The sequence below is a fragment of the Planococcus citri genome, chromosome 4 (assembly GCF_950023065.1).
Source record: "Planococcus citri chromosome 4, ihPlaCitr1.1, whole genome shotgun sequence".
NCBI classification, from domain to species: Eukaryota; Metazoa; Arthropoda; class Insecta; order Hemiptera; family Pseudococcidae; genus Planococcus; species Planococcus citri.
Window position 1 is genome coordinate 35,784,735 of NC_088680.1, and position 17,402 is coordinate 35,802,136.

The 17,402-nt window shown below is 34.5% G+C and overlaps 1 protein-coding gene across 2 annotated transcripts in view; it reads right to left on the reverse strand.

The window, feature by feature from the left end:
* LOC135842721 (calsenilin-like) overlaps positions 1–17,402 on the reverse strand; it is a 32,863-nt gene that overhangs the window by 7,032 nt on the left and 8,429 nt on the right. For both annotated transcript variants that reach the window (XM_065360312.1, XM_065360314.1), the window contains exons 3-6: positions 5,738–5,868; positions 4,321–4,390; positions 1,182–1,252; positions 98–310 (exon numbers count right to left, since the gene is read on the reverse strand). In XM_065360312.1, the coding sequence (XP_065216384.1) occupies positions 98–310; positions 1,182–1,252; positions 4,321–4,390; positions 5,738–5,868 (485 nt within the window). The remainder of the gene's footprint in view (positions 1–97; positions 311–1,181; positions 1,253–4,320; positions 4,391–5,737; positions 5,869–17,402) is intronic.

Here is a 17,402-nt window from a genome sequence, read left to right on the forward strand (position 1 = left end):
AAAGGAGCGAAAAAGCTTATTTTCGTCGATTTTACGCGTGTGCGATATTTTATTGATATTCATTTTGCAACATTACCTATTCTTAATGGCAACTTACGTGGAATATTTTATTAACGTGTTCCATGGCCGAATGTTCATCTACTTGAGGTTCGGTGTGTCGGCCTAACATTTCGTATATGGAATTCACAACGTCCACCATTTCTTTTTTAGTTATGTGGCCGTCTTTGTTGATGTCGTACAGGCCGAAGATCCACTGCAGTTTTTCTTGAACACTTCCGCGTGATACTTTGGATAAGATTCCAAGAAAATCCTGCAATATACACACACGCTTAAAATGTGATAGAAAAAAGTACTGCGTACCGATTACCTACCTATACAGTACAGACCTAGATAAAGAAAGAAGGTACCTATATTTTTTTTTGCTCGTACCAAGAACACTACTGACAACTACCTATTTACCTACCTATCAAGAACAACGATATGCTCTTTAAGTGACGAGAACCGACTACCGAACGAAGCGAAGCGAATCGAAATCAAAATGACGATTGCAAATGCGATTAATCAATTAAAAGCATTCGCCTTTTCGAGTAACTCGTGCGACAGACGACACGAACATCGCATTTTAAACGTGAGCCGCAGTGCGTCCCGCCACCCTATCGCCATCGAGTCATGTTCTATGTCCTCCGACGACTCGACCAGGTTGAATAAAAAATGGCAGACGTATTTGCATACTTGTAATTCGTACGTAGTGGACAGAAATATCGAGTACCCCCAGTAAAGTTCTGCGATGAATATTTCAGCTGTTGGTCACAGTGAATAACAATAAGAGAAATAATAACTGGTCGATCCATTCAAAAATTTTCAAAAAATACCTCAGAATGCGATTTGGTTGTTTTGTTCATTTATGGCTGCATTTTTTTGGATAATTTTGAAGCGATCAGCGATCACTGGTGACGAATAATTTTTTTGAAGCTACGGTTCACGAATCTGTTTGCAAAGAATGTAATCCAGATCACTGATCACGGATCGTAGAAAATGTTTCAAATGACCTGCGTTACCTATAATACAACTCTGATGATCTATTGCCAGTAGACAGTTGGACATTGAGAAGTGATAATTCGAGATTGAATCGAAATTAGTCTACACCTATACCTACGGTTCAATTTGAAAGTACCCCTTACCTCGAAACTGATTTTACCGGAAGGATTTCGTTTCATAGTGCTGAACACGTAATGAGCATACTGAGTGGCATCTGAAACAAAAAGACAAACCAACCATGACCCATTTGCGATCAATTTCATCTTTACGACTTGGTAGGTAGCTATAGCTGATAGTAAAATAACCCGTAGTTACTTTTTTTCTTAAAATTTTGGTTTCTAAATTGACTTTTTTTCTGCAAATTGTCGAAAATTCAATTTTTTCACGTATTTTAACGAAAATAAAATTCTAATTAGGTCAAAAAAAAGTGAATAATTTGCGAAAGTATGACTGCATGTTGAACTGTCTTTTCGGTGTTACGGTTACAAAGCTCTGTCTTTTGCTCAAGTTGTCAAAATCTCGCTTTCTGCCAAAAATTGTAAAAAAATTAGCTTTTTCAAAAATTGACAAGAGTGGTGGCTTTTTTAAAGAAATTGTGATTGTTTGTCGTTTTTTTTTACTGAAAATTCCAAAAAGTTCTATTTTTTTCTATAAATTGTACAAAAATCTTATTTTTTTGACTGAGATTGCGAAAAAATAATTTTTTTCCCTACTTGTTGCTAAAATTGTCCAAGTTTTGCTCTTCACCAAAAATTGGCAAAAACTTTCGCTTTCTAGCAAAGATGCTCAAAATGAAAATGTCACTATTCTTCTAGAATTTAAAAAAATCTCCAAATGTTTGCCTTTTCATGAACTTACGGAAGTTTTTGCTTTTTTAACGTAAATTGCAGAAAAATATATTTTTTCAATGATTATCATAAAATCTCGCTTCTTGCTAAAATTTTCAGTCTTTCTTTTTGTAAAAAAAATTGACAAAAACTCGCGTTCGAGCAAAATTGCTGAAAAATTTCTCTTTTTTCCAAAAATTCCAAAAAGTCTCCTTTTTTTCAAAACAATTGTCCAAAGTGCTAGCTTTTTTGCTGAAAATTGCTAAAAAGGCTTTTCCAAAAACTTTCCAAGTCTCACTTTTTTTGACAGAAATTGATAGAAAAAAATATGCGTAATTTTTTAACAAAAAATCCCAATTTTTCCCAAAATTGTCACAGTTTTGGTTAGTTTTCTATTAGATTTTTTTGTCATGTTTTGCTGCTTTTTTGGTCATTTTCTGGTTATTTCGAGCTTTTTTGCTTACTAATGTTACTTTCTTTCTTTTTTTCTTTCTTTTGTTTTTTTTGGAAGAATATGAGTACGAGCCCGTATGTACAATTGAAGGGCAGTTTTCCAAAAAGCAATAAGTCAAAAATTATGATTTCGAGATAAATGACGTTTTTAGTGCCTATTTGAAGCCGTGATGCACTTGGAGTGTACACTGTACGTACGTGTGGGTTTTGCGGTGTAACTCAAGTGTGCAGCGCTTCTGCGGCAGAAAAAGTAAACTGACTTATCGCCTTTTAGAAAAACGATTTTTCATGTTTTCATTTATATGATAGAACCAGTGGTGCAAATCGATGTAAGTCAACTCTAATTCACAGTACAAAAGTACATGACCAAAAAAATCGATTACGAAAAATTTTACCTGTATGTTTAACAAAAATTAAGTATTACAGTACTATCCATTGAAAAAAAAAAGATTTTCGATTGAAACAGAAAATCTTACCACTATTTCGGCAACAAAATTGGTCGAAATTGCCAAAAAAAAGTTGTTTTTTCATTAGAAATTACCAAAAAATTTGACTTCTTTCGCTAAAATTTCAAAAAAAAATCGTAGACTACTTATTTGAAGAAGTTGTAAAAAAGAACATTTTTTTTGTCAAAATTTCTAAGAAGTCTTTTTTTTCTATCAAAAATGTCAAATTTAAATAAAATCAAAATTGTCAAGAAAAATCTGTTGGTTATCAGAATTATCAAAATGACTATTTTTTTTTTGTCAAAACTGCCACCGTTTTGTATCTTGTTAAAATTACAGAAGAATTTTTGTTAGTTGAAATTTCTAATGAAAGTTTTGTTTCTTTGTCGCAAAAAGTCACTTTTTTGGTTAAAATTGCAAATTAAAATTAGTGTTGAACAAAAATCAAATTTACTAAAACATTTTTACTTTTTTCAATGTTATTATAACTGCAAAAAATACACATTTTTTCTCGATATTTTCGTCAAAATTTCTTGAAAGTTTTGTCTTTTTTTGTCAAAATTTTAAAAAAAAGTTGGTTTGATGAAATTACTAGAAAAAATTGTTTTTTTTTTCAAAATAGCTAAGAAATCTTTGGTACTTTTTTTATTAAAAGTGTAAAAAAGACCAGTGATAAAATTGACAAAATAATTAAGTATTACAGTACTATCGATTAAAAAAAAAAATTATTATCATTTTGATAACAAAATTTTCAATTGTTGTTCGGATATTCGTAGAAATAAATAAAATATTTATTTTAAATCAATAAATGATCAATCTAGCTTTCAAACATTACGATAACATAACGAACATATTCAACGAATGAATTGTAAAACGTGAATGACTGTTTTTGAAAATAAGCAATTCGATGAAACGACCATAAAACATTTCGCAAACAGCCACATATTTTTAACAAAAACCAATTTTAAACCAAAGAAAGAATTGGACACAGCCAATGAATAATATAAAATAGATAAATTTTGCATAAGATGAAAAAGATTTTATCGTAACAATTGTTGAAAATTTTTTACCTCTATTTTGGTGATAAAATTTACAAAAATTGAGTATTATCTACAGCACTATCCTTTAAAAAAATTTACCTCCATTTTGCCAATAAAATAAAAACGAAAATGAAGTATTACAGTACTATCTATCAAAAAAACAATGTTCACAGCTCTACTTCGGCTATAAAATTAATGAAAACGAAGTAATCGTGACTTATTGCGTTTTGGAAAAACGATTGCAACTTGCAACTTACAGAAAAACTGGATTGTGCGTAAATAAATAGGTATTTTGGGTAGGTTAGGCATTAAATAGGTAAGATACGACCAATAGAACACAATGGCGTGAAAAACTCGATTTTCAAAAAAATTGACTTATACCCTTTTGGAAAACCGCACTTCAATTATAGGTTGAAATCGAAACTCGAAAAAGTGTATTACAACTTCTAGAGAACAATTATTTAATAGTATACGTAGGGTACGAAATACGAATGCATCGCTGCAAGCGCAACTTACCTCCTTGAGGAAAAAATTGAGAGAATATATGTTTGAATGAATCTTCGTCCACTAATCCAGAGGGACATTCCTATAAGGGACAAAAAACAAACAAACAAAATGTGATAAATATGTACAAGTTGGTAAGTAAATAGCGCTATCTACACTATAGGAACGTATCAGACGTTACGTAAATCATTGATAGTCTGTCTATACGACGATTCCTAAAATATCGCGATTCTCCGGATTGTCAAAGAATCGTCGAGAGATGACAATTTATTCTTGATGATTCGTGAAAAGCCGTAAAATGTAGTTTGAGCGAGCCAAAAAAGTGAAATACCTAAAAAGTTTTTCTCGTTACGCGAATAATAAATTGTATAGGTATCGAATCGATTTTGTACCCTCTTCTCACCCCAAACATCCAAAACGAATTTATTTTTGCCTATCTGTTCAAAAAGTCCTGTCTTTGCTCTAAAATTGCTCAACAAAAGTTCTGTTTTTTGTCAAACTTGCTTTATGAGGAGCTGGTTTTTTTAAATCAAATTTTCCCAAGTCAAAAAGTATCAACTGTCAAACATTCCTGTTTTTGCCCAGAATAATGCCCCAAAAATGTCAGAAAATTCCCGTTTTTTGTCAAAATTGTCAGGGAGTCAATTTTTGTCGAGTTGACGAAAAGTTGTCATGTTTTTTTGTCCAAGTTCTCAGCAAGTACGTAGCTTTTCGATGAAATCGTCGAATGGTTGTAAATTTTGCAAAAATTGTATTTTTGCCTTGTTTACCTAAAAAGTCCTCTTTTTGTTTCGAAGTTTGCTAAATAAAAGCTCCGTTTTTTTACATAACTGCTTAAAAGCTCATTTTGTTATCAAATTTATTTTTCCCAATAATTATTTTTTTCATTTTTTAATTTTTTATCACAATTTTTCGATATTTTTGAAATTTTCTTTGGAGCACTTGAAACATTGAGTACAGGTATTTTCCTCTCATTCGAACATGTAGATAAGTATCGTTTCGCGCAGTAGACTTTTAAAGTGGTCCTTGAAAATGCAACAGACTAGTATTCTTGGAAGTAGGGAGGGGGTTGAGTTCCTTCCGTAAGTGCATTTTTGCGGTCGAAGAAATCGGCGGAGGGGGATAAATTCGATTTATTTGAACGCTAGTCGTAAAGTAGGTAGAGGTACTGACACGAGACTGACAAATGATTTCGTAGTGGCAGATTTTGCGCGAGCTGTGTCGCTCTTACTCCGCCGTGCCGTGATAAGAACATATGGATGGAAGACGTTAACAGATTTGCATACCCAGTCCGCCGTAAATACAAAAAGATTTGCTATGAGACTTTGAGTACTCCGCGCTGTGGCGGTGGGCTCCCACCCTTTTTTTCATCCACTGCGTGAACGTGTTCGCTTTCCTAATAGTTCGTTAAATACTCGTAGGTACCTACCTGTTTGAATCCGCGATAGATTAGCTGGATTTCTTTTTTGTTGAATTTTGTAACTTTCGTCAACTTGGTGAGTTCTTCTGGACGATATCTAACAACGTGTAGGCCTATTGCTAATTCATCGATATCTTCTTCTGTAAACCAAGAAAGCGGGAAAAAAATGAATAAAATCATTTGAAATACAATACATAATATACATAATTATACTAAAAACACACGATTACGAAATAATAAAAACAGCGTTGCGTGCACTGCAAAATAATACCTACAGTTAGCAACAAAAATATTAATTGTACACCTGAAATTTTGATGCTGACTATACAGCATTTGTTAGAAATGTTTATGAGAACAAGACTGTTTTAAAAAATCCAAAAATTTCAATTATGCTCTTTACGAGTATGGTCACAAAAATCCCCTTTGACCTATATAATTACACAAAACTTTTGAGGAACATATTTTAGTGGGTAGGCAACAATTTCGAGTTAGTCAGAGAGGGGATAAGGGAAATGAAGAGATGTTGAAATGACCTAAAATATTTAAAAATCAGTGTTATTTTAGGCATTTTTGACAGATTTTGTCACTGTGGTGCATTAACTTTTCAGCTCAGAAAACCACAAAATGCATAAAAAGCCTACCTCAGAGAATAATTTTGAATTCGACAATGAAGACTTTTAGACCATTTTTTACCCTCAAAAACTAGAATTGAAGTTGTAATCAGTATCAGAATTTCAAGTCGTATAAATATTTTTGTTACCGACTGTAGGTAAAACTGCATTACAAAGGCGGATCAGGAGGGGAAGGTCGTAAACCTTACAGATATGAACAAAATTTTGCTAGCAGGCACACGACGTGTAAATGACGGTACCTAGTAGGTGCTGGGTATAGTTAGGTAGGCATTACATGTGCATGTATTTGTATACCAAATATACCAAAGTTCGAAGGTAGTGGCGCGGCGTGGGGTTCCTGTTCATCCATACCTACCTACTTTCGAAAATGTATACTAGTTTGGTAGCATCGTACTTGTACTATACAACAGTAACACTCACACACATGACAATATTTGGAAATGCTCCAAACGCGTTCGGCGTTAGAAGTTTTTAAGCCTTTGCACATTCCGCTGACGAGCTACTGTACTTTATTGGCTCTGGCAAGTTAACAAATTAAATCCACTTCTCAGTCGCCTTGCCTTGGTTTGGCTTGGCTTGCAGGGTGTGTTGTGAATGCTGCGCTGCGTCAGCGGGTGATGCGTGTTAGTTGTGTATACCGTATGGTACCATTGGCAAACCTATCTGCCCTAAGAGTAGGTAAATTAAATAAGCAAGACAATCTCAGGTTATACTGGACTGCTTCAAAGTGCATTCGATATCCTATAAATAGTCGGGGAGCCCCCATAAGGATCTATTGCACCCCCCCCCCCGTTCGATCTTCCGGGACAATTTTTTCTTAAAGGAGGAGTCCTGAGGAATATTTTTAGCTCTTATCCTAAAAAAATGGCCCTAATTACAAAATGGCGGCCATTTTGATTGACAGGTCATGAGGTCAGCCGAAATCGCAGATTTTACGTTCCAAAATAAGACTTGCATAATATTTTTTAAACTATACCAAGGTAGATCGAAAGATCAGACAAAAATTTATCACCGGTCAAAATTTCAAGCGCTAAAGTGCCTTTTTCGATTTCTGGTGAATTTTTGAAAATCAAATTTAGGCCAAAAATGAGGGGAAAAATCATTAAATTTACCAAATTGACCAAGAAAGCAGAAATTTAGGATATATCCTATTTTCGACATGCCAAATCGATTGGAAACTGTTTCAAACGGTTTTGAGCAGTTTTTGGAGCCTTCGGCAGATTTTTGACTCGAAATTCCCACAAAATTTCATCAAATGTAGTTGGGAAGCCGAAATTTATTCTGCAAACTAATTTCGATAACGCTACGAAGTCAACTGCAGGTAAATTTCAAGTCGTTCTGGAGCCTCCAACGACTTTTTGAAAATTGCTGGAGCCTCTAGTACATTTTTGAAATTCGAAATTCCCACAAAATTTCATCAAATGGAGTTGGAAAGCCGATTCCTCAAAATTTCATCAAACTGGGATGGAAAGCTGAAATTTACTCTGCAATGCAATTCAATTTTAACATCATCTGAAGATGACTTCAGGTTGGTTCAAGTTATTTTGGAAAACATCCAGCGAGTTTTTGAAAATTACTGGAGTCTCCACCAGATTTTTGAAATTTGAAATTCCCACAACATTTTATCAAATGGAGTTATGCAAGTTGAAATTTACTTTGCAAACTAATTTCAATATGATAAGTATGAAGTCGACTGCATGGTGCTTTCAAATGGTTTTGAAACTTCCAGCTACTTTTTGGAAATTTTGATTTTCAAAAAAACGCCATGCAACCTTCCAAAACGTCGCTAGAGGCTCCAAGACGACTTGAAACCCACCTGCAGTCGACTTCGTAGTGTATTGAAATTAGTTTGCAGAATGAATTTCGGCTTTTCATATCCATTTGATGAAATTTTGGGAAATTTTAAGTTTCAAAAATCTGTTGGAGCCTCCAAAACTAGGTACTCAATACGGTTTGAAATAGTTTCCAATCGATTTGGAATGTCAAAAATAGGATATTTTATTACTTCGTTCATAACTAATCAGAAAATGGATTATTGATGAAAAAAGAAATTTTCAACGACGTTAAGTGTATCAAACGTCACAATATATAAACTATAAAAAAATACAAAATAAATTAAGTTAAAAAGCAGCCTTCGTTGCAGGTAAAAATATCACTTCTATAAACAAGATCACAAAAATTTTCGCAAATCCACGTCAAATACATAGATGATTAGGTATGTAAAATTTAATAAAAATTGAAACGTTCAAATACTTCATATGCTTGCCCTTAGCTTTAATAAGAGCTTTCAAACGGTTCGGCATCGAGTCGACTAATTTTTTCAAGTATTCGAGCGGAATTTTTTTCCCAAATACAAATATGTAGGTACTTAGCTCTCAAATTTTAACTATTTTTTTAATAACTCTACAAACAGTTTCAAATGAAATTGTTTTTGACATCAGTTCTGAAGTGATTTTTGGTGCACCTATTTTTGGAGTTTTTGCAATTGTTCGCGCAATGAACCTCTCGTCTTGAATCGAAAGAATCTGTGGTCTTCCCGTTTGCAAAATAAAGTCAATTCTATCTTTCTTTTTCGAACCGATTTTGCATGATTGAAAATGAATAACTGGCGCATATCAAACGAATTATTGCACGATTTTCAACGCATTTTGAAAACACCGGCGACTATTGAATCACGCGTTCGATGATTTCGATCTTTAGGATGTGAAAAACTTTGTTACTTTTTCGCATTTTTTTTTTTACATGATATGTACTACGGGTATTAAAGATGCATAATCCTGTGGAATTTCTTTCACCAAAAAACATTTGCTGACTAGTGATGCATATTTGTGTTCGGGTTGAAAATGGGCTTAATCGATACTTTAGACCCGAAAACGAAAAACTGAGTGTGGTTTTTCAATTTGAGTTGTTTTTGTGGTCAGGAGAGACTGTCAAGGTTGCTAAAATGGCATTTTTGCCCTCTACTCTGTTTCCTGTTTTAGGGTCTAAACTAAAATCATAATATAGCCCATTTTCAACCCAAACACCAAAAATAAAAAGTCAGAAAAAGTTGCCTAGTGTTATTTTCCACTGTGTGTACAAAAATTGTTGCTGCTCCGTCTTCGTTAGCAATTTACTCCCCCCCCCTCCCTTCTGATTTTTTAGTAAACCATGAAAATTATAAGAATGCAAATTTTTATCATTGAATATAATAAATATGTGAAACATAGCTTTATTTTAAAAATATACTTAAGTGAAACAACAAAAAATATTTTTGGTGTTAAAATTGAAAATAGGTACGTATTTAGTTACAGTGGTGAAATAACAATACATATTTTTATTATTACAGTGGAGTCTCGATAACTCAAACTCCGTTAACTCGAAAACTCCGATAACTCGAAGCAAAGTCTGTTTCCCTTCAACTCTCCATAAGACTCAATGTAAAATTAACTTCTTTACCTCGAAGTAAAAAGTCCAAAAACTCCGATAACTCGAAGTAAAATTTTTGAAAAAGACAAGAAAAAACTTCTGTAAGTCGAACAATGCCAACGTTTTGCCTCTATAACTCGAATTTCTAGTTGAAAACACTTGTAAATTCGAATCTCATTGATACAAAACTCTTTCAAATTCACATATTGGCCATCTTCAATGGTACCTATTGTACAATCTTATTTCATACTTTACTCATACATTGGTATAATACGTGTTTCCATTTCATTCTGGTAAAAAAAACACTCATCTAATTCAAAACTTCGCTTACTCGAAATATACCAAAAATTAACCTCTATAACTCGAACTCCAATAACTCGAAAACTCCGATAACTCGAAGTCAACTCCTTCTCCCTTCAGCTTCGAGTTATCGAGACTCCACTGTAAATTGGTTTTCTTCTTGTTTTAAGACTAATATGACTTGAAATATAATTATAATAATAACAAGACGATCATTTTTCACTATTTAATCGGATAAACCTATATACAACTTATACTAACTAAGTAACTGGATAGTTTGTATACTAAAAACGAGGTATACATCGAATTATAATAATCAACTGGATATAACAGTTCTCCCCTACCCAAAATAATCATTCAGGTATTTAGGAGGATGGCGATCTCTAATCGGGCGCGGCGATATTACTGTTGGAGCCGAAGGACCCGGTGTATTCGAAGTTGGTGTATCCACCGACGACTGGCAACTGGAGAATATTCGTTAGGCACAATGTAAATTTTATCCAGGACTGATTTGCCTTTATATGATATATTCACGATTGCGTAACCATAGGGAGGAAATACATCCTGTGTATACGATCGTAGATGGATATCAGGTGGCTTCAGGGAGATGCCAAGTTTCATTACATCAAAAGTGTCCTTTGGTAACAGCATAAATTTACTACCAGAATCCACCTTGAACATAACTGGTTGGTTTTTGACAAGAATATTTGTAAAATAGCAGTCATCTTCATCGGAAGGTGGGTTGGCATTGTTCTGGCGGATATCAACAATTTTGTGTATTGAAAATTCACCTACTGGAGTTGAATCGATAACATTGGTAGCTGTAGGTTTCCTATTTCGATATCCCGTTGAAAACGTTGAAATGCTTGCTTTCACTATGTGACCTGCTTTCTTACAACTTGAACAGTTCACTTTCGATCTCTGAATAGGGCACTTGGCGATCAAATGGTTATCTTTACAACATTGTAAACAAATACCGTCGAGTCCCAGTTCGTTGCAATCAATCTTCAATTTCGAATTTGAATGTTTATTTTGATACTGGTTCTGGTTATCATTCTGAGGATTGTCTTTCTTCTTATTCTGACAATTACCGAATTTACTGGGTTTTAGTTGATTAACTTCAGAATGAATCAATGAATTATTCATTGAAGAATCAGGAACAGGTGTTTTCGAAATTTGATTAGAATCTGTTTTGGCTACCTCTAAAGCTGGGAGGTGTAGGCATATGCGCTACAACTTCAGCCCTTTTTGAGAACAGGACTTTTCTGTACCCATTACTATATATTCATATATGTATTCTGATTTGTCTAGAAAACAAAATAAAGCCGAGAAAGATGATGAGTGTTTGTATCGAACTTGTAGTCGTCAGATTGCAACAAAGCGGCTCGGATATCGTTGTCTTTAACACCACAAATCAATTGCATAACATCGGCAATTGATTTTTTTGCATGCTTCACATTCGAATTCACAATCGTTTAAACCACGTTTTAATACAGCTACAAACTCACCGATGCTTTGATTATCAGCCTGGGATTTTGATAGGAACTGGTGTTGTGCTACTAATTGATTCTGCTTCAGAGATAAATGTTCTTCGATAAGCTTTACCAACTTATCATATTGATTTCAGCAATCTTTTTAGGAGCAGCAAGCGATGATATAATGTTGAACTGTATAACACCAATTGAGTTGAGCAGTAATTTTGCACAGATGGCTTATCAGCAGCAACTTTCTTTCTATCAATGTAGATTTCAAAACGCTGTTTATAACTTTGGAAAGATTCCTTTGCTGGATTAAATTCATCGAAGTTGGGAATGGTGGCTCTGGACTGTGTTTGTGATGATTCACTATCAGTATTTTGTTCTGGAGTACGTGTGAAGATAGTAGTGAGGATTTGTTGCTGTACTGCCATAAATTGTTGGAACTAGTTGGAAATGTGCTGGAGGTATGAACGAATCGAATATAGATAGTTTCCAATGCGCACTTGAAATTAAATAATGCGGAACTGATTTATCACACATTTCATTATAATAATTATTACTTTATTTACACTCATCGACAATTAATATGACTTGAAATATAATTATAATAATAACAAGACGATCATTTTTCACTACTTATACTAACTGGATATAACAAAGACCTACAAATTTTTCTACAATACCTTCAAATCACAGATTTTCTACAACATCTGACTCAATCACTGTAGCTGATAAATACGTTAACTTTTCTTGACTCAATGGCGATTGAGTATAACTTTTTACTTTTTTAAGAACTGAAAAACTTCGTTCTCAACTAGCATTGGAGACTGGTAGGGTTACAAAGATTTTTAAAGCCACATAAATGTTTGGGTTTGGGAAAACTACCACTAAATTTTTTGTTATTTCTTTCAATACTTCACATGGGCTTGAGAATTTGTTTCCTTTCACCTACTCCTTGAACCGGAAACACTCCTCAGTTAACTCAGAATTTAGACTATTCAGATCCATTTCAATAAAAGATTTTCGGCTCCTTTCGTAAACTGAAAAGAACCGTGGCGCCGGTGTATCAAAATAGAATAAGTGTGCAGGAGAGGCAGATTATTTTGAAGAAATTTTTGAAACCCAACCTTTCGTTAGGTAGTTTGCGTCGTAGCTTGAGTAGGTACTTGCTCATAGTGGTACGTTATAATGCTACCTAATTTGCGGTAAGTATGTTTATTTTTTGCATTTCTTTTTGAAACACCCTGCAAGACGCCTCGACAACTCGACCGCGTGATTGATGATGTTGATGGGTATTAGGTCTCTTCCAAGATCGCTATTTGTTTTACCTGATTACACACTGGACGAGATACCTACAGAAACGTAGTAGATACATCTACGTTTTATGTATTTTTCGCAAAATTGTCGTCGCAGCGTGGCACGAAAATGTTAATGAAGCTGCTTTTTTACTGGTGGTTTTATCGCGACATCTTTGTCCGCCGCACCGCTCCCTCCCTTGCTGGTAATTAGGTTCAATAAAGACATCCGAGCTTAATGTTTTTCTTTCTTTTCTTTCACGTTGGTTGGTACTTTTCAGCCTCGGTCCTTTTGTGTACCCACTACTGGTAAGCACAAAGCACAACGCGCCATGACGCTGAAACGCTGAATCAATAAATCACTGCGAAGCGAGTTATGTAGTCCGGCGACCTACACCTACTCTCTACACTAGATAGTATAGATACATTGTTATAGAAATTGGCAAAGGCAGCTAAAATGCGAATGCGGATGCTGATGCCGATGTTCTCGTACATTTACGGTCAATGGGCAACGAGCGGAGGTTGTTGGGGCACCAAAATATGTACCTACATATAAGCGCTGTAAGAGTACAATTATGCAGGATTCGATGTTAGTATTTCGACAACTCGCGTCATTATCTCAACATTTCAACTTGTTGACTTGCCCAAAAACTCTCGAACATTTTGCCGTTTCGAGAGCTCGCGCTGACATAGGTAGCTAGCGTACGATTGCTAGTACGTCAAGTAGGTACGTAAACGTGAACGTATTCTTACAACCACGTTTCCATGACGACGACGCCAAGCGTGCGTATTTTTTCTCGATAATTCTGTTTTCCTCCTCTACTTTTCACTCATCTCCACTCATCTTTATCTCATCTCATCTCATTTCTTCTCACCGCCAACAAACGCACGTAGGTAGGTAAATATTACGACGCTATAGCAATATCATTACCATACACAAAGTAGGTACCTACTGCAGCAATATTGTTTGTAAACAATAACTACATATTGCCAGTGTACTTTACATAGACCTACTGGGAGCCTTTTTTTCGTCGAGTTCCCCCATTCCAATCTTGCTAAGACATAAAAATACTTGTGAAAGGTACGAAATACCGATTAACGTGAAATGCGATTGCCAATAGGTATTTACTTCCTCTCAGTCACTCTCGGTCGGGATTTGCAGAACGTCGTCGATGGCAAGTTTTATGCCTCATTTGCGTCTTTTTTTTTAAAAAAGTGAAATTTTTACATCATTGGATCCACCTTAGTGAGACGAATCTAATGATGCAATAATGTCAAACAAATAACAATAAAATTACAGAATAACACAACGTAAATTCAAAACTATAAGAAAATGTATGTACTTCTCCGTCAGTGTACCACGATGAGCTTACGTTAGTACGAATGATCCTGTTCCGTGTTATTATGAATATTTACAAAACATCTTCCTTCACCCAGTGCACTACTGTGATTTTGCATTTAAGGATTCTTTAACGAAAGTTTTTGATCAAGCATGGAATTCATTTTCGAAGTCTGATTAACTTTTTGTTTTCGTCTTTGATTCAAATCGTTGCTGCTTTGTAATCCTTTTATTTGCAGGCTCTACATTGGTGGTACTCGTATCAATAGCTTTTCTTTTCTTTTTTCCAAAAATTTCCAACGCAGAATCAATTTTTTTGGTCAAATGAAAATATTCTTCCGGAGTGAAGTCATTTTGCGAGAGAAAACCGAGTAACGTTTCCGTTTTTTGAATAAGGTTACGTTTAGATACGAGTATAGATGACATTCCGAGCATTTGACAGAAAATACTTTTTTTTTTCAACTTCGTCATCTTGAACCTTTGATTTTGAAGGCACACAAGTACTATTTCTTTCATGTCTAAGTAATTTGATTGGAGGACTCGTTGAAAGAATTATTACTGTTACTTTACAATCCAAGTTTACAATCTACATTCTACATAATTACTTATAGTTAGACAAAATTACAGGAATACTGGCAAAATAGAGACTAGAAAAACAACAACGTAATGAAACCATGTAATGAAACGGAGCGTTTTCATTAGTGGCTCATTTGTGCTCCAGATCGTCTTGTCTCGAGGAGTGAAATTCGAAGTTATTTGAAATTTCAACTTGTAAAAATGCAAGCAGAGAAGACGGAGTGCGAACGCAGTAAAATTTCGTCCCAATTTAAATTCGTCGAAATATTGCCAAACAGAATGACACGACACTTACACGAGTAGAATTAGATTCTAAGAAAATTTATAGGGCGAAATTTATAACAGAGAAAATTAGCATTTATTCATACAATCTCTGTACGTACAATTCATACATGAATGAAAAAATTTCATAGTTTCCTGTTCACGTGGAAATTTTCGAAATTTGCAGGAATCACTGTAGTTGTATATCTAGTCTAAAACCAACCCCCCCCCCCGCAGTCCGAATTTTACCGTTTCAAGCCATTCTGAAGCCTCTATAGGAAATTCATCCACACCTTCTGGAAAAATTTAAAATTCTGGAGGAATTGAATATCGCGCTGAAGGCTCCAGAATGGCTCGAAACGGTGAAATTCGGATTTGGCGGGAGGGAGGGAGGGAGGGAGGGAGGGAGGGGTAAAATTACAAAGTAAAATTAGCTTCAGGACTAATTTCTATAATTTTTGCCGATCAAGTACGTTTTCCCCCTTATCATAAATTACTGAAAATGGCCAATTTTAAATTGATAAAAAATGTACATATGTGGGCGGTTGAAACTATCATGGGGTTTCAGACAAAGACGTTTATTTCTAAAGTGGACCCCTTGAGTAGTTCCTAATGCTCTAGAAATCGAATTTGGATAGCATTTTTGCGACCCAAAAAATTCAGTTTGCTTTTAGCTGCAGATATGGGTCTAAAATGCTAGAAAAATCGTAGGTACCTATTTTAGATTTTCGCAGTTGCACAATATTGGGGATGAGACCTAAAAATCCCCAATTTTCAAAATGACTTCGACGAAAAAAATTTTTTTAAGGGTAGTTCTAAGTGCTTCCCTCATTCCGAAATATATCGACTTGGGCTTGCTATAGTTGCACAATAGAGCGCTAGTGCCCCTTAAGTGTGATTTTTGGGAAAATTTAGCTCAAAAAATAGTTACAAAGTCGTCATCAAATCGGCTACGCAAAAAAAAAAAATTATATCTGTAACGTGAAGGAGTTCGTTTCACGCCCATTGAGACGAAGTTTGCGAAAAACGGCTTGCACAATAGTGAGCAATTGAATTTCGAAGTCGCCCCCTCCAATTTCGAGTAAAAATAAACTGTTTTGGAATTATTCAAAAGTGATGTTGTGACCTATCAAAATAGGTTGAAATTTCGCGAGGAATACAAATATTTCCACGAAAAAGTTTTTTGAGCATTTTGAAGAGTTTTGAGCCTCAAAATTGGGCCATGAGCTTTAAAATTTTCAAAAAAGGTTTTCCTCCCCTCTCGCCCCATTTCGAGTAGAAATGAACGGTTGTAGAATTATTCAAAAGTGATGTTGCGACCAATCAAAATAGGTTGAAATTTCGCGAGGAATACAAATATCTCCACGAAAAAGTTTTTTAAGCATTTTGAAGAGTTTCAAGCCTCAAAATTGAGCCATGAGCTTTGAAATTTTCAAAAAAGTATAATATGACATATCAAAATAGATTGAAATTTTGCGAGAAATTCAAATATTTCTACCAGAATGCTTTTTCGGCATTTTTGAAAAATTTTGAGCTCATAATTAGGTCATGATTTTCGGAATTCTTGAAAAGTGTGAGGCGACATATTGAAATACATAGGTTGAAATTTTGTGATGAACTCGCATATTCCTCTGAAAATGTTTATTGAGCATTTTGAAGAATTTCGACCTTGAAATTGGGTCATAACTTTTGGGATTTTAGTAATGTGTAATGCGACCTAGGTATCAAAATGATTTAAAATTTTGCGAGAAAATCAAATTTTTCCTCAAGCATATTGTTTGACCATTTTTGAAGAAAAGTTTTCATGGCGGTGTTGAATGATTGCTGAAATTAAGAACCATTTTGATTGGTAGCGTGATATCTTTTTTGGAAATCTCCTAGATTATTATCCTATTTTATGCTCAGAAATCTTCAAAAATTCTCAAAAAACATGTTAGTGGAAAAGTTTGTGTTTCTCGCAAAATTTCAAACTATTTTGATGTGTTGCATAACACTTTTTCAAAAATCCCAAAAATCTTGATTCAATTTTGAGACTTAAAATTTGTTTTAAAATTTTCAAAAAACATTTCCGTGGAAATATTTGATTTTCTCGAGAAATTTTACCTTATTTTGATATGTCATGTTAGTTACATTTTTTCGGAAATCTAAAAAATATATTTTTTGGCATTTTGGACCCATACTTATCAATTAAAAGCCAGCTCAATTTTTTGGGTCGCAAAATGCAAACCAACTTGACACTTTCTACCGATTGGACTGTAGACTAATGGGGAGGGGTGATGAAATTTTTACATGGAAATGAACGAATAGAAGTGAAAAAAATCACTGCTCTCCGACATTTATACCAGAGATGAGAAACATCCCATTTACTACTACGTGTTGATAGCG